The sequence below is a fragment of the Chiroxiphia lanceolata genome, chromosome 16 (assembly GCF_009829145.1).
Source record: "Chiroxiphia lanceolata isolate bChiLan1 chromosome 16, bChiLan1.pri, whole genome shotgun sequence".
NCBI classification, from domain to species: domain Eukaryota; kingdom Metazoa; phylum Chordata; class Aves; order Passeriformes; family Pipridae; genus Chiroxiphia; species Chiroxiphia lanceolata.
This window is the reverse complement of record NC_045652.1, coordinates 8,706,715-8,733,143: the sequence shown is the minus strand read 5'-3', so window position 1 is coordinate 8,733,143 and position 26,429 is coordinate 8,706,715. Positions and strand designations below refer to the sequence as shown.

The 26,429-nt window shown below is 37.7% G+C and overlaps 1 protein-coding gene across 3 annotated transcripts in view; it reads right to left on the bottom strand.

The window, feature by feature from the left end:
• VPS35L (VPS35 endosomal protein sorting factor like) overlaps positions 1-26,429 on the bottom strand; it is a 49,745-nt gene that overhangs the window by 2,917 nt on the left and 20,399 nt on the right. For 2 of the 3 annotated variants that reach the window (XM_032703745.1, XM_032703742.1), the window contains exons 18-29: positions 26,272-26,325; positions 25,766-25,846; positions 25,049-25,111; positions 24,641-24,726; positions 23,574-23,654; positions 21,214-21,277; positions 19,207-19,305; positions 18,349-18,426; positions 17,573-17,687; positions 7,406-7,545; positions 5,750-5,915; positions 4,093-4,211 (exon numbers count right to left, since the gene is read on the bottom strand). In XM_032703745.1, coding sequence (XP_032559636.1) covers positions 4,093-4,211; positions 5,750-5,915; positions 7,406-7,545; positions 17,573-17,687; positions 18,349-18,426; positions 19,207-19,305; positions 21,214-21,277; positions 23,574-23,654; positions 24,641-24,726; positions 25,049-25,111; positions 25,766-25,846; positions 26,272-26,325 — 1,146 coding nt within the window. The remainder of the gene's footprint in view (positions 1-4,092; positions 4,212-5,749; positions 5,916-7,405; positions 7,546-17,572; positions 17,688-18,348; positions 18,427-19,206; positions 19,306-21,213; positions 21,278-23,573; positions 23,655-24,640; positions 24,727-25,048; positions 25,112-25,765; positions 25,847-26,271; positions 26,326-26,429) is intronic. The other variant, XM_032703743.1, reaches the window with a different exon arrangement.

The window sequence follows — 26,429 nt, the reverse complement described above, 5'->3', positions numbered from 1 at the left end:
ATGCAGAGACAATCTGCCATATCATAAACCACACACACACAATGCCCAGACCTGCTCAAGGCCCCACAAAAAGTTCCCTGAGCACTTCATTAATTACATGAAACTGCCATGAAGACAGCTCTTCCTCTAACAGTCACCTGCATTAGCAATTTCCATCCCAGTAGCTCCAAAACTTGTTCACAGGCTGAAACTACAACCATCATTTGGGAGCACTGAAGTACTCCCTACCAGACACAGAAGTACAGTTGATCAATCTAGTCCAGTAATAGAAACACAGAGCAGAAATACAACTCAAAAAGACAATAAAAGGGAAAATAGCTATGCTTAAATAGTACTGTTGTATTTCTCTTAGGACTAACACTCTTCAGGGAAAAACAGACCAAGGGTACAGCCAGGTAGTCCAGGTTTTGCCACATTATTCATAAGGCACCCTGCCACATCACCATGTATCCTGGATTAACAACATAACCTCTATTACCTCATTTTTTTTCCCATTGACCATCTAATACAAACTTCAAAGAGGATCCTGGGAATTGCTTGGAGGTTTCCTCACAAGAAGTGAGGCAGTTCAGTTACTGGGCAGAATACAAAAGCAGCAGTTCTCCAGTCTGAGTATTGACTAGCGAGGTTTTCCAGGCAACATCAATGCAAATACAAAATCTACTCTTCAAAATAAGGATGAAATTTTTTCTAATTTGAAACACAGGTACTTCAAAAAGGATCATCCTTCAAAAAGGACTCAGAAACAAGCTAAGAGAATGAGAGGCACACTAACTGCTGTTGTGTTGGGGCAGGTATAACAGAATTGATTTTGGCACCTCGTCCTCAGTTACACAACAGCAAGTGGAGAGAGAGGCAGGCTCAGGTATGCAGGAAATCCCACCACGACAGAAAATGAACAAGGAGTGTCAGGCAAGGCTTCTATGATGATGAACAGCAATGTTTGTGTAACATGGCACTGACCTCCAACCCGAGGGATGCATCTGTGCCAGCACACTGCCAAGCCTGGCAAGATTGAGTTGTGGGTGGCAGCCCAGCTCACAGGGTATTCACAGGCAGCAAGGAGAAAGCAACAGCTCAGCTATTTGGCAACCACACACATCATGGGACTAGCAATTCCCACACCAAAAAGAACTGCCAGCCTTCTAGGCAGCACATTTTCCATAATCCTTGGAATAATGCTGATGACAATGAAACAAAGAACAAACTACATCATGCCAGAACGTGACCCCCTTGTGTTCTCACCCCTCCACCAAAGAGCAGAGTAATGTCCAAATTTCATATAGCATAACAGAAAAAAAGCATAGTCTTTCATACAATGGCTCATGTAACATTCTGTTTCAAAAATTCTACCTCTTCTCAATTTAAAACACACCCCCACACAGAGAACTATGTCCAACTCTGCTTCTGGTAAAGTATTCAACCACATGTGAAATCAACTGAAGTTGTTGTGAGTTTATATAAAATTAAAAATCAGTTGTGTTGAAAGAAGCAGCCTCAAGAGCATTTCTCCTGCTCCATTTTTGATACTTACTATAAAAAGTCCAGTATCTACCATGCAGTACATGGGAAGACTGCCACCCTAACCTGGCACTGCCAGGGGCACAACAACATGCTCCTGATAATTTGGATCAAAAGTCGTGTTTGAATAAAACATACATTTATTACTGAGCAGCAAGAAGCAAACCTGGAGCATAAGACCAGTCTTCCCCACACACAGAGAGGATTCACTGCTACTCTCATGACCAGAAACAGCTTGAACTTTACAGAACTGTCCAGAATTGAAAATTTCCATTCCAACACTGTCACATAAATGAGGCATTCTCTAATACTGTGAAAAGACCACACTGTGTTAACAATAAGATGCATTGTTCTCTTCCAAATTGCCATTTTGGTGAAAGGATTTTATTGGGAGAAAAATTTATTTTCCTTTATAGCTTTTAAAGGAAATGGACCAATAAAAACACAAAATCATCAGATGCTTGTTCATTTAAATGAACAGCCAAGAAGATGAATAATAAAAGGTCACAAGCACTGAAGCAATCCAGATACCACAGTGATTTTATGACCAGTTCCACTTTAGCACAATTAGAGATCTCTGACAGTATTCTCACCACTTCTATTTCCTCAGCCACAACAGCTTCCTCAAACAACTATTCATTCTTAAAACCCAGTTTTTATCTAAATCTCTCAAGGACTTTTACTCAACAATGCAAAACAAATGCTCCCCCTTTGTAAGTAAGGATGGAGAGAGGAGTAAATCCAAGGCTGCAGGGGCAAAGGCAGGGCAAGGACCTATATCCGTGCTGCTTAGCTTTAAATCCAGTTTTCTATGCAACGACGGCGTCAGTGAAGCAACACAGGATCCCATTACTCAAAGTATTATGCTTGAAAGCAGAAAACAATTAAAAAAGGCCTTTCAGAAACCATGGATTTATTCCATATAGGAGTCAGATGTAAAAAAAGCCTAAATATACAAGCCCCAGTCCTGAAAAATGTTAAAAATCTCCTTCCAAGACCTGCTTGGACACTCTTAGCTGGGCTAGAATGGTTGTTTTCTGCTGTTACTGCTCTGAAAAAGACCTGCCATTCACTGTGGTGGTGTGTACAATGATGCAGAGGCATTTGGGCAAAGGATTTATTCATCTTCCATCCCTACAATTGCTCAAGGAAGGACAAATAGGATAGCAAAAGCAGAGAAAAAGCTAAACTTAGCACAGTGTCCTCCCAATATGTATCACTTAACACATTCTGTATTGGCAAATGCTACGGGCTACTGTGCAAACAGGCTATCTAAAAAATTCCATCCAATCAATCACCCCCTGCCCTCCCATTCCAAGCCATAAGATTTCCATCAATAGAAGCTGTCCAGTAAGGGGTGATTAGGAAGCTATGGAGGGGTTCAATCTCAGAAGCAGGTACAGTAACAGAACAGTGAGTTCTCCTTATTTCAGTAATACTGACAGCATTAGTCACCTGCCTTTCACATACAATCCATTAAGCTGTATTTGATCCCTCAGAGCCTCTCAACTCCAATCAAGAAATCAAATAAGCTGGCTGGAGTTTTCTTTATTTAATATTGAACAAATATACTAAAATCAGGGTTTAGACAAAACACCTTTTTCCTCCCTCTATACCTCTCTCCTGACTTCATCCTAGTGTCTGGGGTCTGAAACTTTTACTAATTATAGGTGGCTTTCATTGCATTTTACTCAGGAGTAGATTAATTATGAATTCTCACTTTGCTCTTTACAGAATTGGACATTTCAGGTTACTGCTAACTCAGCTGGCAAGAAAATATGGTTTATTCCCTGCCCATGGCAGGGGAGTTGGAGCTTCCAACCCAGAGCATTTCATGATTCTATGATTTACAAAGTTGAGAGCCAAGAGGAAACAACAGAAGGATGGACACAGGGCAGATTTTAGGTATGACCATACTGCCATCAAAGGAGTGACTGTGGCACTGTCTCCAATTCTATCTTAGGCCAGTAACTGTAATACAGAGCTCATTATAGTCAGAAAAATTCACAAGAAAAAAAGTTATCCTACACTGACCATCATTTTTTCCATGCCCAAACTACACCAGGACTCAAGCTGGTTAATTTAAAGCTACCTCTAACCCCAAAGAGCATCACGTTTCCATAACCAGACTACAGCAGGACTCAAGCCAGTTAATTAAAGCTCACTCTAAGCTCACTCAGTGCAGAGTGCTGCTCTGCAGTGATCATTCTGTACTGCAGCACAATCACTCCTTGGTGCACGGCCACAATCGATACCAGGGTGTGCCAGAGTAGCCTCTGCTGCCTGTCAGCTCAGTGACCCACCCCTGGCAGCACAGAGCTGAGCAGGAAACTTCTGCCTGCATCTTAAACATGGATTATAACTGTGGCATCATCTGCCTCACATCATTAGGTGTCTCCCCCACAAGCCTGCCTATGTGACAAATTCACGTTTTAAACAAGTAAAATTACCCAATTTCCTCCTGTTAAAAGGCTCCTGGAGCTTTCAAAAAGACCAGTGCCTGGTCAAAGATGGTGGGTTTCTTCAAATTACTTTTGGGTTTGTATTGAATCAAGTTGAGTAAGAACATACCTCTTCTTTTCCAAGGGTTTTCAGATGATCCAGGATCTGTGCTATCACCGTTTCACACAGCTTATTAATTTCAGCCAGGAACTTGGAGTCTCCACCATACAAGGCATCATTGGAATCAACTGCAGAGATGAATTCAAGCTTAGGTCTGGCTAAAGAGCTATGCATTTGTTTGCTACTGAAAACACCAGCTATTGATAGGAGACCACATGTGGAAGTTATAAAATGACCCTCCTCCATGAAACACAAACAGAACAATGTTGTTTAGGTGCCTACCTACTATGTCCTTTTGATTTTAGGAACAAAACACTGAAAAGAATCTTCTAGCTTAAAGCCAGTCGTGTATTCCTGGATGCAGCCAGGCTCAAAAATATCTGCTAGACTTAATGCAAAACAACATATAGTGTGAATTTTCACTTTTTCCACATAGTGCCCCCATCACTTTAGAAGAGTATGGCCACCACCTTCAATGGCAGCAGGACTAGGCCAAATAGTTTTATTTGTATTTTACTATGAAATAGGTTACAAGAAATTCATAGATTTAAGTGTAGTCTAGGTAGATCAGAAAGCACAAAAGATAAAAGATGATCCCCTGTTTCCAAGTAAACTTGATTTTAAGAACCTAAGGTACATGGTGCATCATCCTACTACAGGGTAAAAATTACAATTTATATTTCCATGCTTGTCTCCATTATAATCTCCATTATAATTCCAATTTCTCATTTTAGGATTACGCAGCTATTTTTGTCATATAAAAAATTGAGTGAAAGAAAAAGCAGCTAAACCACACTTCCTTACAGCATTTGAAGAGCAGATTTACTGCAGAGTAGTAGTTCAACTGACAGCTATTTTCTGTGCTGCTAGCTGCAAGAGATATTTTGTCATGGGTGGTAACTCTGACAGACTATTCACCAGAAGAACTGCAGAATATATTCCAGTCTGCCTCTCTGTGAAAGCTCTGTGCAACTAAAAGAAAAAGTCAAAGTAGCTTGGCCTCTCTGACTCACTAACCTTCCAGTATGCTTTAAAAGACTCAGTTATTACTCTATCTTAATTTAGTAATCTATAATCAGAAGACTCAAATTTTAAAGCATATCAAAATATTATTGCAAAAAAGATTATAGCTATTTTATAAAATGTAAAATCTTTAGAATTTTCTAGCTATTCTGAAGATTTTTATAAAATATCACCACAATTTCCAAAACTGGAAGCCTTCTTTCAAAGCAGCAAATACATCACTTAAATAACGGAGACTAGGTTTTACATTCTGAAAACTGGAGTTGTTAATAAATGTGAATGAAACACCAAAGGTAAGTATAAATCAAGTTGATACTTTAGACTAAAAAAAAACCCCTCCATATTTTTAAAGTTCTAATATTTACTTGAATAGTTCACAGTTACAAGCATTTGCACCACCATCACCAGGTGCAAACTAAGTAACCCACTCTGCACAGATTCACTTTAAAGAACAGACTGTGCATCTGTTCAGGAGCCACCTCCTGGGATTATTTTAAGTTACAATTCCTGGAACTGGATAGAAAAATAACCCATTCTGTAAGTCTGACTACCATTGATCTTCATTGACAAGGTACAGTGGTCACAAAATACTACAGATTGCATGGTGGGAACGCCAGGACCCAGAGCCCCCCTCAGGAGTTACCTTTATCTACATGGTAGATATATGCTTCTTGAGTCATTGCAGACAGCAGATGCAAAACATTAGTATAAATCCTGACTTTGTCATCGCTGTTATCCTCCCAAGTATAATCCTGGATCACATTTAGTAATCCTCGCACAAGAAACAACACTCCTTGCTCTGGATGGTCCTACAGAAAAGAAAAAAGATAGGTCAAAACCAACACCACAACAACCCCCCAAAAACAGGATTATTTGCAGTCATTCAGTGGTTTAGAGTCACAATATAAGCTCTATAAAAGCAAAACTACAATATAATTAAAGCTGCCAGCTACTTTTCTCAAGTATGCTTCCTGCGAATCCTTTTAAAAATTTGTTCCAGTTTCCATCTAAAATGTCCATTTGACCCATAATCAGAACCTGAACTAGGCAGCCTCCACAAAGTTTTGAAATGCTTTGTTTTCTAGTCACAGGGAAGTAGTATAAAATTAATTGTCAGCTACTTAACAGCTAAGCCTCTAAAATTAAACACTGGGTAGATTTTTTTAATAAAATCATATCAGTAAGCTGTAGTATATAACATATAATTATGAGTTTCAGAAGAACACCTACACTGGGAAGTCAGAGTTACAGACAATCAACAATCTTTTAACATGAAAGGAGTAGAAAGATGTCTGCTTTACATAAGCTGGGAGTTTTTGCAAGCAGCTTTAACGCTGCACCAAGCTCATTTCCAGCTGCCAGGTGGTGCAGTGATACCAACACACATAGGACAAATTACAGTCCACTGAGGACATTTCCTTCTGATCTTCTGTAAAGTAAATAGAAGAAAAAACTACAGAAGCTAATTTCTGAATCCTGGCATCTCATTGCAAGTTATTCTTCATTACTGAATCTGAGGGGTCCACTGGAATAAGGAGAATGCACTGCTCTGATGAGGAGGATTTGGACAGCACCACACTGTGCTGCTTCACCAAACATGTAGTCAAATTAAAAAGGAAGGAGAAAACTATTAGGAACGTTTCAGTGAGGAGGAACAACCTACTTTTTCCAAGAACAAATGAATATACCTCAAACTTTTTTTTTCTAGTCTTCCAGATTAATTTACAATTTTCCCTCATCTTTTAGCTACAGCTGAAAATATTGGAGGAAAATTATCTATCTCTCTCTCTCGCAATATGACAATTAGTTAAAAATTGGAAGGGTGTAGAATGGTAGTACTTTGTGAAATATTCATCAGAAGAAGAAGGTTATGCCAAAACACATCTTCTAAATATTGTTTTCACTCAAATGATTAGGCAGCCGATAACAAAGTAAATGAAACTAATAGAAACTAGAGCTCTGTATTTTTCCCCTGCTAAGGTATTAGATTTTTTTGAGTGCTTAGGTAACAAAACAGTAATTGATGTTTACACAGTTAAATGACAGTGAGATTTCATTCCAACCCCAATCTAGTTAAGTGCAAGGTGCTACTGAGGCACCTCCTCCTTCACAGGTTCTGCCTCCCCATTTTCCATTGGGGTGACTAATTTTGCAGCCAATGACCGAATCAGTTCACCTTGCTCATAGAAAACTAATCACTGCATCTGCCACTCCAGAACTCCAGTCTACTCTAAATTTTTCCCCCGGAAAGTCAAAATAGTCTACCAGCCTGTGTGCTGTTCACACACACACAACTTACCGGAACAACCAATAACGTGGAAAAAAAATTACAAAGGAATTCCAGGAGGAAGGCATCAGAAGGTCGCATCTTTCCATCTACACTGATCATTTTTGGCACTTCAGGAACAAGGCTCACTGCAGCTTTGAAAAAAGCATCAGCTACAAAACAAAACCAGAGTTGCTGTATTATCACTTCAGCCGTGATGGCAGTCGTGCCTGTGGCCCAGTGATTGCTCCGAGTTTGATCCCAACAGATTACAGAAAATGAACCTGTGCTTAACTGCAAAGAAACTCAAGACTCAGCAATCAAAATCTGTGGTAATTCAAGTGATGCTGTTTCTTCAAAAGAAATTCTCACCTCACTCAAGACTTTTGAAATTAGAACTCCTCCCTTTTGTGAAATAAGGGGACACCATCATTTCACATATAATACATATATAATGCATATATAATAATAAATAATATTAATATAAAAATATATACTAATAATATATAATAAATAAATTAGCACATGATCAAAATTGACTTATCTAAAGAAGTGCTTATGCCAGGAGGATGGGGAATCCAAAGGGGGAAAAAAAGGTTCGTGCTATCTTTACCAATTCATTCACAAAAGGCTGTTAAAGTTATAAGGAAGTACTGACAATTTCATTTCTCTAATTGTTTATAATCATTAAAAGTAAAATACTAATATAGTACCAGAACCTGAGGTATTGCTAGTTACCTAGATAAAAGACTTCTTTCCAAGAATCACAATACAGGAATTAGAGAAATCATCCACCATTGTGGCCTTGGCAAAACAGCTAGTAAGAAGTTTTTCATAACTCTTTAGTATGTCTCTAATCTTACAAAAGTAAAAATTCTAAACACTAGAACATCTATTCCTTGGGTTATTAATATTCACAAATTAAAAGCAACAATATTTTCCCTCTTACACTAGATGACCCCCTATATATGCTGAGTTCACAAAAAATTTCTGACAGCAACATTGTTTTGCACTTTCTTGGTTACATTTCAGAATATCCAAGTATCCACATCTCACTCGAGTTGTTTAGCCATATACTTCAAAGCATCCTTCTGAATTAATGCCATATCTTTATTTTACAGGAACAGGTACCAAGGCCATGAAATCAGATTTTATCAAAGAGAAAAGAGAGTTCTTGGTGAAAGCAAAGAGGTTTTACGTGGCTGGGATGGAGATACCACTGACAGGCAGGCATGGACATTTCCAGGAGTGCAGCTTGCTCTGGAAAAATTCATTTGAGACTCCAAGAAAATTTGCTAAATATAGTACCAACTGATATCTAATTTAAGCTTATGAGGAATACCAGGGAAACATGTGCTTTGGAAAAACCGTAGTTCTTCTGACTCTTATTTCTTTTCAGCACATGAGGGCTCAAGCCTTTCTGAACTTTTCAGTGCTTAGAACACAGACCCCTTCTGTCACACATCATACCTCCTTTTATTCTGCACATTTATTTTGAGGTGAAAGAATGTTTTTTATTTATTTCAAACAACATACAAGTTTAGACAGCCAACCCAAAAGAAGGTAAGTAATCTTTCTCTGAGCTTTATTAGAGGAAGGAGGGTAGCAGCAGATGTTCATTCTAGCACAAGCAAATGAATCGCTGTCACTTCCACAGTTGTCTCAGCAGAAAAAAAATAAAAGTGCATGTCCCACATCACCATACAATAAAAACATGTGACCAGACAAACGAAAAATGTGCCTCAGAGAACAGTCTGCATACCAAAGTACCCGTGCCTGTGCAGAGAACACTCCTGTTATGAAATAACTTCAGAAGGTAGGACAAGAATGACCTGAGCAGCAATCAGTCTGCACAGTGGAAGAGAAGAGCTGCTAGTATCTCACCCTAATTTACTGCTCTCCCAGCAATCACAGTCCTACACATTCTCCTCTAAACTTCTGCCCTAATGCAAACCCAAACCCTCTTATCTTCACTTCGAAAAACTGAAATTTTATTCAATTTACTTTTCTGGCCCTCCTGCCGTAGCTGTGAATGAGAACTTCCTTCTCATCTGGCTGGGCAGCTCCAGAGCCAGGAGCTCCCTCATTACATTGGCTGGGAAGAGCAGCATGCCCAGCTCCTCTGCAGGTGAGTGCTGCTGGAATGAGGAGAGACCTGCCTGCACCACAAACAGCTCACCAGGCCCTGCCTGGGCTGCCACAAGTTCTGCTGCACTTCCATCTTTTTCTTCCCAGAGCAGCTACCCCTGGGCTGTCTTCACATGGCTGCTGTCCCTGGCCACTGCCAGAGTCACCCTGCAAACCCCACATACTGTCACTGTTCCAGCACAATGGAAAGACTGGGAGGCTCTTGCCCCACACTTTTAATCCTTGTTTCTGACCTTTTTCCTCCTGCTTTCTCCCCAATGGAACAAGAAAAGTCAAAAAAGCAATACAGCACAAAACAGTTGTATTTTACTTTGGTACATCCACTAGTCATGGCAAAGGAAAATATGTTCATTTTGCTACAAGTCCTGCCAATCTGTGCTAACCACAAAATGGCTTTATGCTGGAACACTAAAAGCACATTTATCCAAGATATATGTGCTTCATAAAAAGCAAAAATAAATGCATATTCATGTGAAGGTTTTTATTACAGACTGTAGAAAGCTACTTGTCCTCCAAACACTATTCACTTGCAGGGAGGTGTCAGTATGCATCACATGCTCTGATTTTGAAGAAGAAGTTCACTAAACAGGGTGTCACAGACCTGCTGTTTTCTTCAGAAGTATGAAATGAGCATCAGTGTTTAATTCTGAACTACCTTAATTACAAGGTTATGCAATGGTGCTTTCTCTGTATCTTTAAAAGTCAATTTTTAAAGCTATTACTGTAGAGATGTTTTAAAACAAAACCCTACACCGCTTTTCCTGGCTTCCAAAAGGTATAAGGAACCACTTAAAAAGCATCAAAAACCACAATGATGTTATGTTCTTGATTAAAAAAAAAAAAAAGGAAGGTAAAAAAGGCTTCTTCTGATAAAAGATGCTGTTATCTTATCTGCCTGAAGTACAACACTGCTTCTAAAGTGACCCCCTGTTAAACTGGATAAGGGGAGAGTAGCCTGTGCACTACAACAAATCATCATGATGAAGCCTTCCCAGACTGCTGTTAATATCTTGTGCAGTGCTCCGAACATAACATACTTCATGCTTCGCTACATTTATCCTTTCACAGCAGCTCCTTCATTTTGGTTGACCATAATCCTATAAATCTTTCCCCCAAGCATACATGCTGACCTTCAGGCTACAAAAACTAACAGTCTTGGATAACCAAGACAGCACTTCCAGAAATACTCTACTACACAAGGAAAAGCAAGTGATATTGGTGTTGGATGTTTCGCTGTTGACAATATTCATGATGGCACATGTACACACACATTTAATTATACCTACAAACAACTTTATTTACCTCCATATATTTCTATATATCAATCTCTTTAGATGCGAAAATTCAGCTTGCATTGTATTTGCTGCATCTGTGATAGCCAATTAAACTGGACAAATTTAGGATTTCAGGCAGGCAAAAAGTCAAGAAGGAACAAAGCCATTAGAGAAGGGAAAACAATTAAGCTCCTTAAGTCCACCTTCAAAGAGCAAAAGGGAGCGAGCTTGACATACCTACTCAAACTATTTTTAGTCCCGGGTACAATTACACCAGGCTAAGTCCACCCAAAGGACAAAACCAGGGACCATACACAGCCTTCTGCATTCCACACCACTGTCATGTCTTACAACACTGTCAAACCTAATTTAATACTCTGAAGATTTTGCTTCCACGTCTGACAGATGCTGGTAATTCAATGAAGCCTTGTATTCCAGTGCAAAAAAATTAATGGGAAGCAATTGTGGGGGTTTTGTTGCTTTAGTTTTTCTGTTAAAGAAATTAATCCACTACTGTTTTGACAACCAAGCGTTGCAAACATATGAAACACCTTCTCCTCACATTAATGAGGTCACTGTGAGAGTTCTGCCACATTGCTGAAATGTGGATTTCCCTTGAACTACTGAACATTATTCTCCATCTTAAAATCATCTGCACATCACTTCCAGTCCAGAAACTACAAAGAATTATTTGAAGTAACAAAGCTGATATCAGAAAATGAATGCCCTGCTGCTTGGTGGACTGGAATGTACTATGTTAATTCATACTATGAATTAGTTGCAGATAAAAAGCTAGTTATGTGGATGAAGCCTGCTAGAGCCAGTTTAAGGCATAGCTCGAGTAGAGGTTGTTAGCAAGGCCTTAGTACTTCCAACAGCACACAGAGGCATAAGTGGAAGGGAAGATGTGTACAGGGAGATGACACAGGATGAGCCAGGACACTGGACACAAGATATTTTATTCTTAAGTTGCAGTCAGTAAATGCAACACACAGCATCATTACCTCCCCAAAAAACACCACAAATTTCAGCCTGCCTCTCTGCATTCCATGTAATCCCTGAAGACTGAGGTAACACATCTAAAGAAAGCTCCACTAGAAATACTGGAAATTTTGAAATAAGAAATGCTATAGGTAAATACTAGGTTTCTCCTCGTTATTATGAGGGGGGAAAAAAAAAATCAAATGAACAGCCATATGGAAAAACACGATACAAGGCTGAAGAGTCAATATGGTATTTGCAGAGAGAAATCATTCCTCAGAAGTTTCTCAAGTTTTCCAAAGAACCACCAAGTTTATGTTTAAAAGTAACTCCGTTAATAAAAATACCTGGATTTAAAAAAATATTTAAGTGTTCCTTATAGAAAAGGCTCTTTAAACAACTAAGCTGACAGAAGATAAGGAGGAAAGTCCTCACGAGGATACATAACAAGAAAAGATGGGGTGGGCAGGGAAAGGAGTGGGAATAAAAAGTTTTCACAGTGGAGTAAAAGGATTACTGCATTCCTTAAGGTTTTGCAGAGACATGTCCTTATGATGAGCTGGGAGGTGACAATGTTTGCAGACTAGTCTGGAACGCGAGTGCAAAGCATCACAGATGGATCTCATGATTCTGAGCAATAAAGCAGCAGATGAACTCTAATATTAGTAAGGCATGTGGGGAAAGAAACAGCCCTTGCTATAAGTGCAGAAAGATAAGCTCTAAATAGGCTATTTACACTCGTGAAAGATTTTGGAGTCATTATAGACGGTTTCCTGAAAACTACATCCTAAACAGCTGTCGAAAAGGCAAGGCAATTATAAGAATCATTAGGAGAGTAATGGAAAACTGAGGTGTCATTGTATCATTTATATAACTGTTGTGCATTTATACCTGGAATACAGTCCTGATCTTCCCATTTCCAAAGGGACAAAAAGATTAAAAAGGTGCTAAGGCAGGGAACTGTTTCCTTATTAGAAAAGACTATACTGACAACAAATTCTTCAGAACTTACCAACTCCATCATCTCACAGACAGCAAGAAAATTAATTCAGAATGACTGAATTTTGCTCAGTATCACTTGCAGATCAGCTGCAAGCTCTAAGACATTCAGCTAACAGGTAACTGTGGAACTCACTGTCACATGAAGTTACAAAGGCCAAAAAGTAAAGATTTATTAAAAAATTAAATTCCTAAGGATTGGTCCATTTATTTTATTAAGTACTATGGTCCATACACAAGCTTTGTTGAAGGATGTATTTAGATCACCTGCAGCTGAAAGCCAAGAAGCATCATTATACATTAGTGTTTCCTGTAAGTTCCCTTAGTAGATGTTACTAGACACTTTCAAAAACAGGTCATGGGCTAGACAGACTTGAAGAACTGACAATCTGATATAAAATACCAGTCTGAAAAGCTTACAGAGACAGAGATGTCATCTCTCTCACATCATATGGAAAAGCTATTGGCTGGGATAAAGAGAGGAACAACACAAAGCTCAGGGAATGAGAGAAGTTTCCAGCTATGGAAATCCCAGGTAACAGTACAATTCATAATTCTGTTCAAATAAAGCAACATTTAGCATTACTAGTAATTACTAGTAAGGAAAACAGTATCTCACCACTTTTCCTCAAAGCTCCTTTGCTACCTTCAAGGAAAACAGCATTTAAAAACATAACAGAGACAACATACACCAATCTCACCAGAGGAGCAATAGCTAAGAAGTCCCAAAATCTGTAATCAGGAAAATCTCTTCAAATTCTTATTTCTCTAAATTCTTTCCCTCAAATTCTCTCTATTTATATTCTTCAGATCTATGAAGATTTTAGGAGATTAGGAAAAAACAGTAAAAATGGTTATCTAATGCTACTGAGAAAATACTCTCAAACATTAACAGACTATGATTTAAAATTACTTATTAGATTTTCCATACCATACTTTCTCCAGAGTTTGGCTGAAGCCTGTCATATTTAGAGAACATTCATGGAAAAGTAACATATTCTGCAGCAGAAAAGAAATTACTTTTGCAATCTACTAGGTGAAACTGTGTTTCAGCTACAATTGGAGAACAGAACAAATACCTAGAAGTACATTAAGCACTGTATGCTTCAGAATTAAAATCCACATTTGGCAAACAAAAAAGTCTGCATCAGTTGTTCTGAGGGACAGACTCTATTTTTATAATTTTATGTTTGACAGTATCCCACTGAAATTAGTCACAGAAAATCAGTTGAATTACCCTATTCACTCAGCATGTTACTTCTGAAGTAAGGCAAGGATTTCACAGCCTTTAAAACAAAACTGGTGCTTAACACACAGTACCAGAAAGTTACATCATCTCCACCCACCTGCTGAATGCTGTGACCAACAATTAGAAACTCATGCTGTCTGTTCTCTGACAGACAAAAGCAGCATTTCCACAGGGAGGAAATATGTGCAATTAAAATAATACCTATATCTCAGAAATCCAGAGGAGTGACACAATGGAGCATGCTTTTAATCTCAATTTAGTCTCAGCACTCCCCATGGCAGGAAGCATGACTGATGAGAATTTATTCCTCTCAGCATGCAGTGTTTAGTGGCTCAGCTAAAAAAATGAAAAGCCCACCTCTGTAAAATCTCTTTTTCAAAGGTGAGCTCTTAATAGGTTCTCCAGAGGTACAAACTATGCATCCAGGACAAAAACACCTAAAACATTTTAAACATAATTACAGATTCATTTTATTTAAAGCAGCTCTTGGGAGCTGGAGACAAAAGAGACAATAGCCATGTTCAATACATACTGAACAGCATGCCCAGACAGACATCCATCAGTGTATTAAGACTGGAATTTCATGAGCCTATAAATTCACATTTCTGACCCAATTTCATTGTATTAAAGAAAATCTATTCCAAGAAAGATTACTGTTACAGTTTTCTAATACTGAAGTATTTGGGTGAGTTCAAACACTTGATTTGTGTGGCAAATCCCAGCAGGCAAGGCTCAGATTTGATAGAGGAAATGGGAATAGCAAGACACTAGGACTGACAGCCTACTACTGCTGCCCCTTGAGACTGGGAATGAGGTAAAACCAAACTCTTCCAGTTATAAGCAGATTAGCTGTGGCTCTCCAGTTGTTGGTAGTTTATCAGTGCAATCCTCAGACTCATAAACTTTATTTATTGTTATGACTTGCACATCCTCTTTATAAAAAAAGCAATATTTTTAATTCCCCTTATCTACCCCAACAAGTAATTCTGCTCCTTTTTCAAGTTAGATACATTGCCAATTTAGAGAAATCTCCCTATTGCCAACAGAAGTTGTGGAACTCAATTTTTTTTATGTGTTTAAGTGAAAACTCAACTCACTGAAATAGCTAGACTCCCTCATAGGAACTTAAAATTAAGAAAAACCCAAGAATTTAAGTTGTTAAAAACAACAGCTGGAATCTTTAAAGACAAACTGCACACACACACCCCCATGCACGCTCCACTGCTGACTGAGCTATCACATCAGGTACATTACCTTTCAGTTTTATTTCTCTGCACAATTTTAAACCAATTAAGCTAATCCAAATCAGCATGAAATAAGGGTTACAGACAAAGCACAATTTCACTTCCTGGCCTAATGGTAGCATTAATTGCACACTCTTAAATCTTCACTTCATGCTGCATTGGTTTTACTAGATCGGTGTCTAACTGGCATCAGTTAACTCAGTAAACTGACTGGATTGAAATTTGCTATTATGAATTAATCAGTACTTCTTACCTCTTCTTACTCATTCATTCAGTTAGGATACAGATTAACCTGTGTTAGGAGTAACTTTCAAGGACACATTATCTGACTTCAGTGCATCAGCATATGGAAAGACAGTTCACAAAAAATGTCCCAAGACAGTGCCTAACTGGTTAACACATGCTAAATTACTCATGCAAGTGACATGTCTCTGAATACAAATTATACCCAAAATAGCTTTTCTAAGGAAGCAAAAAAAGTGCGAAATGATAAAACCTTGGTAAATGAAGTGAGTTACTGAACACCAGAGTTTTGCACATGCTTCATTTTAATAAAACTGGAGATGAACCAAATGCTCCTCTCTCTAGCTTGTGGGCCTAAAATTCAGGAAGGTGTGGTTAATAAACCTGCAGTTTAGAGACTGAGTTCATAATACTTTGCATATACCTGTGACCATAAATGATTTCAGGATGGGGATCCTGTAATTGTTTAGTGAGTGCATTGTGTTCACATGTCAAACAGCTGTGCACACTCATAAAACTCTCACATTGAAAAATCTGGACAATTGTTGGGGCCCAGGAGTCTCACTCAGAGTAGACTTGGATGACAAAAGTACTGAAAAAGCAGTTTAGAAATTCAAAGATTATTAAATAACAGAGTGGGCCCCAACACGGGCAGGGCATAATCCTTGAAGATCAAATATTAGAGAAAAACTGCTTTGTATTTGCTTCCAACAAGAGAGGCACTGCAACACAGCAACAAGAAATTGATACACAGGATAAGGTAAACTGGTCAATTAAACAAAATGCCAGGGGAATAAAAAGCGAGTCCAATTTTTGTAAGCTCTGTTATCTACAAAGAAACTGCACAATACTAATTGCACAACAACGGACTTTGCAGATCTTTTATTTGCACAACATACTTGGACACAACAGCCAGCTTTAGTCTAAATCCCTCTGCTTTGCTATATGGGCAACATCAGATTCAAAACAAAGAAATACAACAGTCACCCTGCACTAAAAAGTCTTAATCAGCATCCTAAGTCAGCTTGTTTGTGCAGCTGGAAATTGCTGGTAAATGCAGAGCTTGGAAAACAAGCTCTCGTGAAGAAGCACAGAGAATTAATAGTAGCCACAACAAAAGATGTTGCAAAGCAATCCAATTTATTACTCTCACAGCTCCACTGAAAACATGTAAAGGAAAAGCGTTTACCATCAGAGAGCAGACATTTAAAACCAGGATTAAAAATTGCAAAACAAAGTAGAATGACATCATTTTAAAAAGGAAAAGAAAAATACTGCAAGCAGTTAAAAGTATGAGAAGACTTTCAGAATAGGTAACTGTCTTCCCTTTGTGACATGAATGGGAACAAGATCATATTAAATGGCAATACAGACTTAATGCTCATTCTGGTGCCAGAATAGCTCCCATTTTTTTCCCCAAATCACATTTTGTCAGAATTTCCAATTACTTAACATTGAGCTAACAGAATGGCTGAAAACTGTGCTCAAAGCCTGGTTCAATCACTAATTTAGATCAGAAAAAAAAAGAAAATATATTTTTTCAACCTTCATATGATCTGGTATCACTCCATTTTTTCACTCTGCTGTAGTGGCACATTTTCTTGGCTAAGCATTTATCACACATCTGCTTCAATACCAAGTTTCTGCTGTTCCTGACCTAACTTCTAATTCTTTTCCAGCTCCTTGCAGAGTTTTGTCAGCCTGTGAACTACTACACAGATGAACTAGTTTCTTTTTCCACAATACAATAAAGCACATAATTTGTGATTAGAGTGCTTGCATAATTATGCAGGAGAAAAACATTCCACGCTTTCCATAATTCCTAAGTAATTTAGGATAACCTACCTCAGCTGTCTTGGTTATTGAGATCACAGGATTTGTGTTAGAATTGAAGAGCTGCTTTAATATGACAAGTTTTTACTCTAACAGTGCCTGAAACAGGGCTGTATGTTAATTACATCATAAATATACATATGATTTAGCATTTCAACCAAGTTATAATTCACAGCTAGAAATATTTCTGAAATAAGAGATCCCTTAAATAGACAAATTCATGCCTTACCTTGTGAAAGGCACTGATTTGCCAGAGCAACCTGCCCAGAGTGTAGGTACAGATTAAGACGTGTGAAGATGCTGCTCAGAGATGGAATTGTAATGAAGCAGAAGGCAACACAAGCCTAAATCAAATAAAAAAAAATTAAACTGAATAAAGTTCCTATCTCAGAGTTATAGCAATCCTTACTGATTTTATACACAATTAGGAATCAAAATCTGTAGATTTTTTTCAGGTTAGAAGAAATGAACACAAGCATTTGGCACAGCCTGTGCATAGTTCAGAGCACATCTGACCATATCCATACAGACTCAGAGGCACTAAAACCGAAAGGAGCCCTGCATTTGAAATTCAAATACTGATTTCAGCATAGCAACTCTGATATTACAAGACAGAAGTTTGAATATATTTTGTACCCCATCTCCCATTCTCTCTGCGATTGAGTTACACAGAAATCTGGTATTTTATTTTAAATATAAATTGAAAAGCTGAGCTTTCTAGAATTCACACAAACAGCTCTCCCACGAGCCCTCCTTTGGAGAGGGAGTCAAATCTTGCTGCTCTTTTTCAATTCAAAGCTGCTATTAGATGGTTTGGGTCTTTTATTTCTTAAACAGCAGCATTACCTTTAGAGAGGAAAGAGAGATGGTAACGAGAGAAAATGAGACTACAAACAGTGTCAAAAAATACTAACAAACTAGTTTTTCAAAAATCATAAATTTAGGTGGCAGCAAATAGTGTTCTCTGCAAAGAAAGCAGGTTCAAAGTTTATTAGTCAGACCTACCCTGACAAATGCAGCAGTCTTTCTGGAATGATTTCCTTTCATCACCTTTCTTGTTTCCATTGCTAGTTGGTTCACAGACTACATGTAAAAGCCAAAGAAAACCATGAGAAAAATGCACAGTCCCAGTGGCAAATAACAAACTGCATGTTTTACTGCATGCAGTTAGAGAACAGCAAGAGCCAAAAGGAACTCTGATACAGGGTGCCCTCACTGTACTATTTAGTTTTTACTTGGAGAATTTTAGTGACTGTTCCTTAAAGCAAATATGACTTGTTTTGTGAAGGTAGACTCATTGATTGATTCAAGCCTTTAGCCTATCCTCTGCTTTGCAGCTATAGTGCTGTCACCTCTTTCCTAGCATAATAATAGTGATTTCTAGCTAACACACTGATTAAAAAGCCAAAACACTAAAAATATTTAAGAGAAGATACAATGTTCCAAAGGAATCAGATGCAGCTAATGCTTACCTGTGACTCAATACAGAAAAGGGATTAACCTTCCCAATCATAGCAGGATTGTGCCTGAATCTGCAGTCAGACACAGTCTAATCTCTCCTAGATGGAGGATTATAGAAGAGAGAACCCAAATTCTGAATGCACAAAAGGGCCATTTATTTTATTAGACATGAAATCTCTTGTAGGATAGCCTGTTTTCTTTGTTGCAATGATACCATGTGTGCCTGTCAAGCAAGAACTTCAGTGTTTAGAGTGATAAAATCAGAGAAGAGGTCAAAGTTTACTTTATAAACACCTGATAAAAATACTTCAGACTTATTTTGCCATATAATCTGACCAGGGAATGGGACATCTGCAAATATATCCTCACTTATTAAGGAGACGTAGATAAACTGTGGCTTACATGAATCAGCTGGACTAGAACAGGCTCCAGATTGCAAAACATTGACCTGGCTTCAACATAGAAACTCAGCTGTTGTTCAAAGTCACGGCCAAATGAAACCTAGAAAAGACCAAAAAAACCCCAGATTTTACCATGGTAGGCCATTAACTTTAAGATATATAAAACTGTGTGTGCAGATTAACCATAGATATTCAGAAGTCAAAATCCACATATATTGGTAAGAAAAAAACCCACCAGTAACAACAAAATAGCACCCGGATAATCTCTGTCCTTTAAACCTCCTGCAATGCTTAACTTTCAGGGAAACATGAAAGATTTACTGGTGGGTTTTTTGCCTATACTCCACATGATGTTCTACTTTACAGACCAAGTATCTATCAAGAATACAAAATTTAAGTCCTAGGTTTGCAAAGTGTTCTCAAAAGCAGCAGAACTCTTGACTCTTTATGGAAAAGGGACAAAGACCTCATTTTGATCATACTTAAAAGGCAAAACAAAAAAACCCCAGAAAAACAGAAATAGATCTGTGGATCTGTATTCAAAGTCCTGTAACTTCTAGTTGAGAAAGGGCCTTCAAGAGAAAATAGCATTTTTCCTAACTACATAAAACAGAGAGAAAAGCAGGTTTTCCTCGAGTTTGGTTAATAAAGACTTGCTTATATAGTATGGCAAAAGCCTGCAACCTTGTATTCTGGCAGGAAAGAAGTCAAAAACACAACCCTTGTGTGAGAACACCCTACTTCCAACCCTCTAGATTTAAAAAAACCCAAGTGCTGTCAGCTGGAGAGTCTCAGCTGTCAATTAAAAGCCTTCCATGAGAAACAGTCTCCAGGCAGTCTGTGTTTATGTATTCTATTGGAATTTTTTTCTAATAGAAGTAAAGGTTGCATTATTTATTATTTTCCAAGTCATATGCAAAAGATTTTTTTTTTACAAAATTAGAATAAAATTTACATTCAATTCATACAGCGAAAGATCAAAGAAACTGCACCAGAAAACAAAGGATTGCTTCTCACATTACAGACAACTGTTTTCACCTTTCCTCTATTTGTACAACTGCTGATTCTTGAGTCCCAGTCTCAGGAAAACTCCTCTAGAAATACAAATTTTTCCACAAAAAGACTGACTGTAGGGATGACTGTTACAACTGCTTTTCCCTTCATATCTTAATGTGTGCTGGTTTAAAATTCATAACTAGTCATTTTGCTGCTATGGGATTTTTCCCCCCCCTAAACCAAGACTATCAAGCCACATCAAATTTTATTCAATGTGAGAAATCCTCCTAAAGGAAACGATAAAATATTATACTGTATAAAAAGCTTAATAAAGCAAAACTATATTAAAGCATATTAATTAGCAAATTATTATAGCTGAAGAAAAAACAACCATCTAGAACTGCAACAAAGAGGACAAGTAGAGACAGAGCCTGTCAGCCAGATGTGAAAGAAAAACCAAGCATTGAGTACATGGTTAGAGAATAAAAAAAGCCTGACAAAGTCTCCCTAAAAAAACCTGACATCTCAAAACCAGAGAACAACAGGAGATTTTATTAGGATAAGGGTTAAAAACTAATTTTAAGGCAAAAGACCTGGAGTTCTTGTGGGACTACTAATTTAATGATACAAATTATCTTATTTGTAAATTAAGATAAACAGGGATAAGAATAACAAACGAGTCATATTTATTTTGTGTTTCTCAAAAGTGGCATTGGTTCCATTTAGAGCTGGGTAGTGGAACTTAGTTCAGATAAATCAGTGACCTCTCTGATGCTATAATAGACAAGATTTCAATTGCTGTTTAACTTTTAAATCCTTGCTGTGTTTTACAGGAGATTTACAAAAATAGCAGAAAATACAATTAAATAAACAATGTACGCACTTTAAACCTTGATATTGCATCAGACACAAGGGCTCTGATTCAGTCACACAGGCATCTGTTCCTCATGGGGATCTCAGGAAAATCCAAGCTCTAAGGTAAACCCCACAGTTGCACACAACTGTCACTCACCATTTTTATGAATCCATTTATCAGAGCTGCTAACATTCTTTTCTCATCCTCAAGTGTTAGTGCACTAGAAGAGAAAATTTGTATGGTAAATTTTAGAATAGCACTTATTAAAGGTTCAAATTATACATAATATTTTATATAACATTATGTATAAAACTGATTTTAATATGAATATCACCAAGTCAACCATGCACCAAACTAAATTCCAGATTTAAAAAAAAAAAAAAAGGTAAAAATTTCTAAGAGTGTCTTTAGATCTACAAAAACTCAGATTTGGGCCTGAGGAGAAGAAGCTAAGCTAATGTTCTTTACTGTAGCAAACAAATGGCTTCAGTCTTGTGTTGCAACATGAGAACTTGAGTAAGAACTGACTCCAAAAGCCTAAAGAAACTAGTAAATCTATTCCTAGAAGAAAGTTACCCTATTTAAGGGGTAAAGTTTTTAAAATAAACTTTAAATAGTGTATGTAAAGTGTATTTATTTTTAAAACAATATTAGCTCATTGTTTGGTTTGGGATTTGTTTTGTTTTGTTTAGGGTTTTTTGTTCTAACTAACCTTGCATCGCAATTTAAAAGATAATTAATATCCCCTTCTTACACTGCTGCTTTTTTGATGTTTTAGTAAGAACTGAAGTAATATGTAAAAAGAAGTTTCTTTTCAAGATTATCACAGATACCTGTTCTTTAGCAAGAGTCCAAAATCTGATTTGAAACAAATTTACATCACATGAAAATCCAGTAAATCAAACCTGTTCCACTGAAAACGGATGAATAAAAATTAAACAATTAACTATTACAATTTAATCCTCTTACTATTATATGCTTGGCTCCAGCTTTGACCTTTGGTGTATCAGTTACCAATTTCCTACTCAGACACCAGATGGGAAGAGAACAATAGTTTTATTATACAAATTCAGTAAAGGAGGAAAGAAAACCTCAGCATGATTAGCTCATTAGTGCATTGCCAGTCAAAAGAGTCAACTGATGGGCTCTGACAGGCTCAGAAGGCCTGTAATGAGATCTCCAGCTCAGTTATAGGTTTCCAGTTCAATTCTGAATCAGACTCCTACCAGTCTAAAGGCTGTTACCCTCCAACAGCTGTTATGGGGGTCAGTGAGCCCCACACAGTGAGCTGGGATTTTCCTGAACCAGGATGCAAAGATAGACGCAGGAGTTACTTCAAAAAAGCTAGAATTTATGGTGATTTACCAACAGAACCAAGGCAATTATGTACACCATCTTATCTCAGCTAAAGGAACTGCTGGTTTAAGGGATTTTAAAAATCCCAGTAAACTATCAAATTGTTTTGGCAAAATGTCAGAGGCAGCACCAAATAGGGATTGTCATAAACTGCTTTATTTCTTTTCTTAATAAGCTGGTTTAGGTACAATATATTGTTCTATTTAAAGGCTGAAGTGGCTTTTAGTGCAACATACAGCCAAATAAGGTGCTTTCACCCAAAATAAAGCACTCTAGCTGATATAAATTGGAATTACATGCCAAATATTACTTCCTTAATGGCAATAAATCTTGCATTCATGACTTATCAAGGCCAAGAAAGCTATAAGTTCCTTTGCAGCATCTGCCATACCAAGAGGCTCTGGGCTCAGAATGCCAAAAGAAACTGTGCCCAAGAGGAAAAAAGAGATTTGAGCTCTTGAGAGCATTGTGATTCTGGCTCTATTTTCAGTTAGACTAAGATTATGGTGTGATTTTTGCAAATTACCTACAAACCACAACATCTTCCATGCTGCACAGTGGCTATTGAAACAGTGAGGGTGCAACAGGGCACCCAGGATCTCTAACAACCTCAGCTCTCAAAGTCAAGGGGAAAAGTGAAGAGAAGAAATTAGGGGAAAGATATAGACGGTTCAAGAACTTCTCCTTGGTTCTAGCTTCCCCTACACAAATTCCTAGAGGTCTTCCAGATATTCTTGTAAAGATTTGTAATGGCTGAAAATAGTAGCCCCAAAAAAAGGTGTAATTGAGTATGGCAATCTGTGCTTTAGGAGCTATGTATTCCCTTAAACCTCACAAATAGCTTATTATTCACTATAGCTCAAAGATTACACTGGTTTCACTCATGAAATATTTTTAAGATTGGACTGTGTACTGTCTCTGCTTCACTAGAAAACTCTACAAAGCCGTTGCTACTTTCCTCTTAAAATTCTGCCTCAGTATTTAAAACACAGCAGCAATTAAAGAGCAAATGGAACATGCTGCCACTTCACTGCACAGCTCTCCCCTCACCACTAATCGGATTCATGTCTTCATCCACCTTGAAGCAAACAGCCTCAGAAACATGAAACTACACGAGGCAGCCAAACTCTGCATAAATGATAGTTATAAGTTAATCTTACTTCACAGAATCATGCATCGTCTTACAGATATGCAGCAGAGCATTGAGTATAACAGGATCCTTTGTCGATTCCTGCTGATGCCTAGAAAGTGTTATAGAAAGAGTGATGAAAAATCCTGCTCTGTCAAAATGAAAAACAATTACTAGAATAACACTGATTTCATGCATAATTCCCATCGCCAGCACTGTATGACACTACTCAAGTTTTATATTCATTGGTGAACCAATAGAACTCCAAAGATCACGTGGTTAATAGATGTAAAATTCCAGCAAATGCCAGTCAAGAAATATTATCTTAATACACAGAGCTGTACTGCCAAGCCACAGAATCTGACTCCTTCAGGGACACAGCAAGCCAGATGTGATACATTGAGGCAATCTAAGAACATCAAAACAAAGCAATCCTCGGTCTACCAAGATGTAATGTAATTTCTCAGCTACTTAGGGACAGTCAGGAAGGATAAATGTCACGTTTAGGTACAGAGGCACACGTGCAGTGCAGCTCCACTAAGATGATTAAGGGGCCACAGCATCTCTCATATGAGCAAAGGCCAAGGGACAGAAGGCTCAGGGGGCTCAGCATTGAATATAAATACCTGAAGGGAAGGTGAAAATTAAAAAAATGCTTCAAGGAACCTGTTAATTATTTGAAAAGGACTGTCTGCCTCTTACAATATTGGAAGATATTTTCATTTTCTAAGTTCATTTCTAACTGTGGCAATACTCCGTTACACCAAGGCAACGGTTCTGTGCTGTCACAGCAACTGGAATATGAAATAAATTTCATAAACCAACAAAGGCAAAAAAAAAAAGCTCAGAGAACAACTATTCTGTTAACCCACAGCAAGTCAGCATCAGTATAATTACTTCAATTTCAGCTTCCTTTGTGAACAAGCAGTCGACCAAAAGATTAACAAAACTGACAATTTTCTCTTTTCTTTCCCATAGCCTGGAACACCTTCACCAGCTAAATGGCCTGACTCTTATATACTGACTCTTCCCTAGCCACCTTTCAATAAATTTCTCAGACCCTCTAGAGTGCATTTCACCTCAACAGTCTCTACTTACTTAATAAAAGATTCCATAATGCACTTGCAAACCTCCACTCTCACACTTTCCTTCTGGAACATATCCAGAAATGGCAAGAATTTCTCCTGAAAGTACAAACACATAAACAAGTAAAATTAGGTATGTTACCAAACAACACACTAAACCAATAAATATTTATGCCATAGTAACAAAGAAACTCAAAGAATCTAACAGCCTACTGAAAAAGAAGTACACAGAATTGGAATAATGAATATTTAAGTACAAGCAGCAGAAAGCACCCAAAACATTTCTGCACTTACCTACTTGATAATAAGTCCTCCCGTTCTGTGAACTTGTAAACAATCTAAATATCCCACTCAGGTAAATTCTCTTGCAGAAACAGAGCAAAATAGTTCTTAAAAATGTATTAAACAGAGTATTACTTACCACTGAAAAAAGCAGAGAGAAGTCATAGATATAGGTAATGACTTTCTGAATAATTGATTGCAGCTATAGGGGAAAAAAATTTTTAAAAAAAGGAAAAATTATTGTAATGCAAGTTAAATTAAGACTATCCACATCATAGTTAGGCAGATTTTTTCAATTTAAAGTCTCCATGTCCTCCAGCTCTCTGCATTAAAAACTCCAACCAAATAAACAAACAAAAAAACCCCCAAGCCAGTCTGTTAAATCTTCTTTTGTAGGCACTTTACCTACCCTCCAAGTAACCAGAAAAACCTTCTTCAACTAATCCATATCTCATCTGGCATTTGGTCTCAAGAACTGCACACAGTAATTCACTGAAACCTTAACAATGCCAAGCAGAGATGGATTATTTTATGGTTTACTTCTGTTTAAACAGTCTACCACAATTGCTAATTTCCTCCAGCAAACACCACTGTTGATGTAGGAGTTAACTTTTGCTACTCCTAAATACAGAAATCATTCAGGTTTAGCATTTCTCAGAACTGAAAGACTGATGAGCAGGGGAAAAAAGTAGGAATAAGTCACAGCATTACAGTGTCCCAAAAAGCTTCCCAAATTACGGTTAGTGTTTAAAAATAATTATTTTGTGGTAAGATTCATCAGTAATGTTTAAGAATTAATTTCATTTAAGAAAATGCACATCAGAATTTTAGAGATTTGGCAAAATAGGTCCTTTACCTGTGGGTAAGCATCTTCAAATGCTCGATCAGGAGTCATGTGTTTGATAACATCAGCCAAAACTGTATTGACCTCCCGTTTCTGTGTGGCAAAAAACAAGGTTACAAAATACAGCAACGAAATCGGCACATAAATCAAGTCACTGAACATCAGCTGAGGTGGATAATTTATTTCCATTTGGAAAAGAATCAGCTTTTTACAGAGCTCTAGTTAAGCCAGGAACTTTAGCCATAGCTCCAGTAAATCCTTACTTAAATTGGTCCATCTGCCATTAAAACAAAGGGATAAGAAATATGCAGTGCTGCGGAGTGGTGAAGCCACAAAGCTGCATCTTTTGTCCCTATTCCTCTTTCATGAAAGGAAACACATTTTTTCATTCACTACTGAAATCCTACATGCTTATATGGAATAGCCAAAGCTTCTCCATCTCTAATACCAAACTGCTAACACAGCCACTTAGTCTGCATCAGAAAAACTTGAAATGAAACAAAGGAATTTTCACTTACTGTAAAATGTCTGCATGTATACTCCACCCACACTTCAGCACAGTTGATATAATCCTAGAAATACATGTGTCTTATGATTACCAATATTTACAGGGGGCTACAAGAAATACACTTGCGAAAATTATATTTAAAAGAATTAACTCCTGAGGTTAATGATT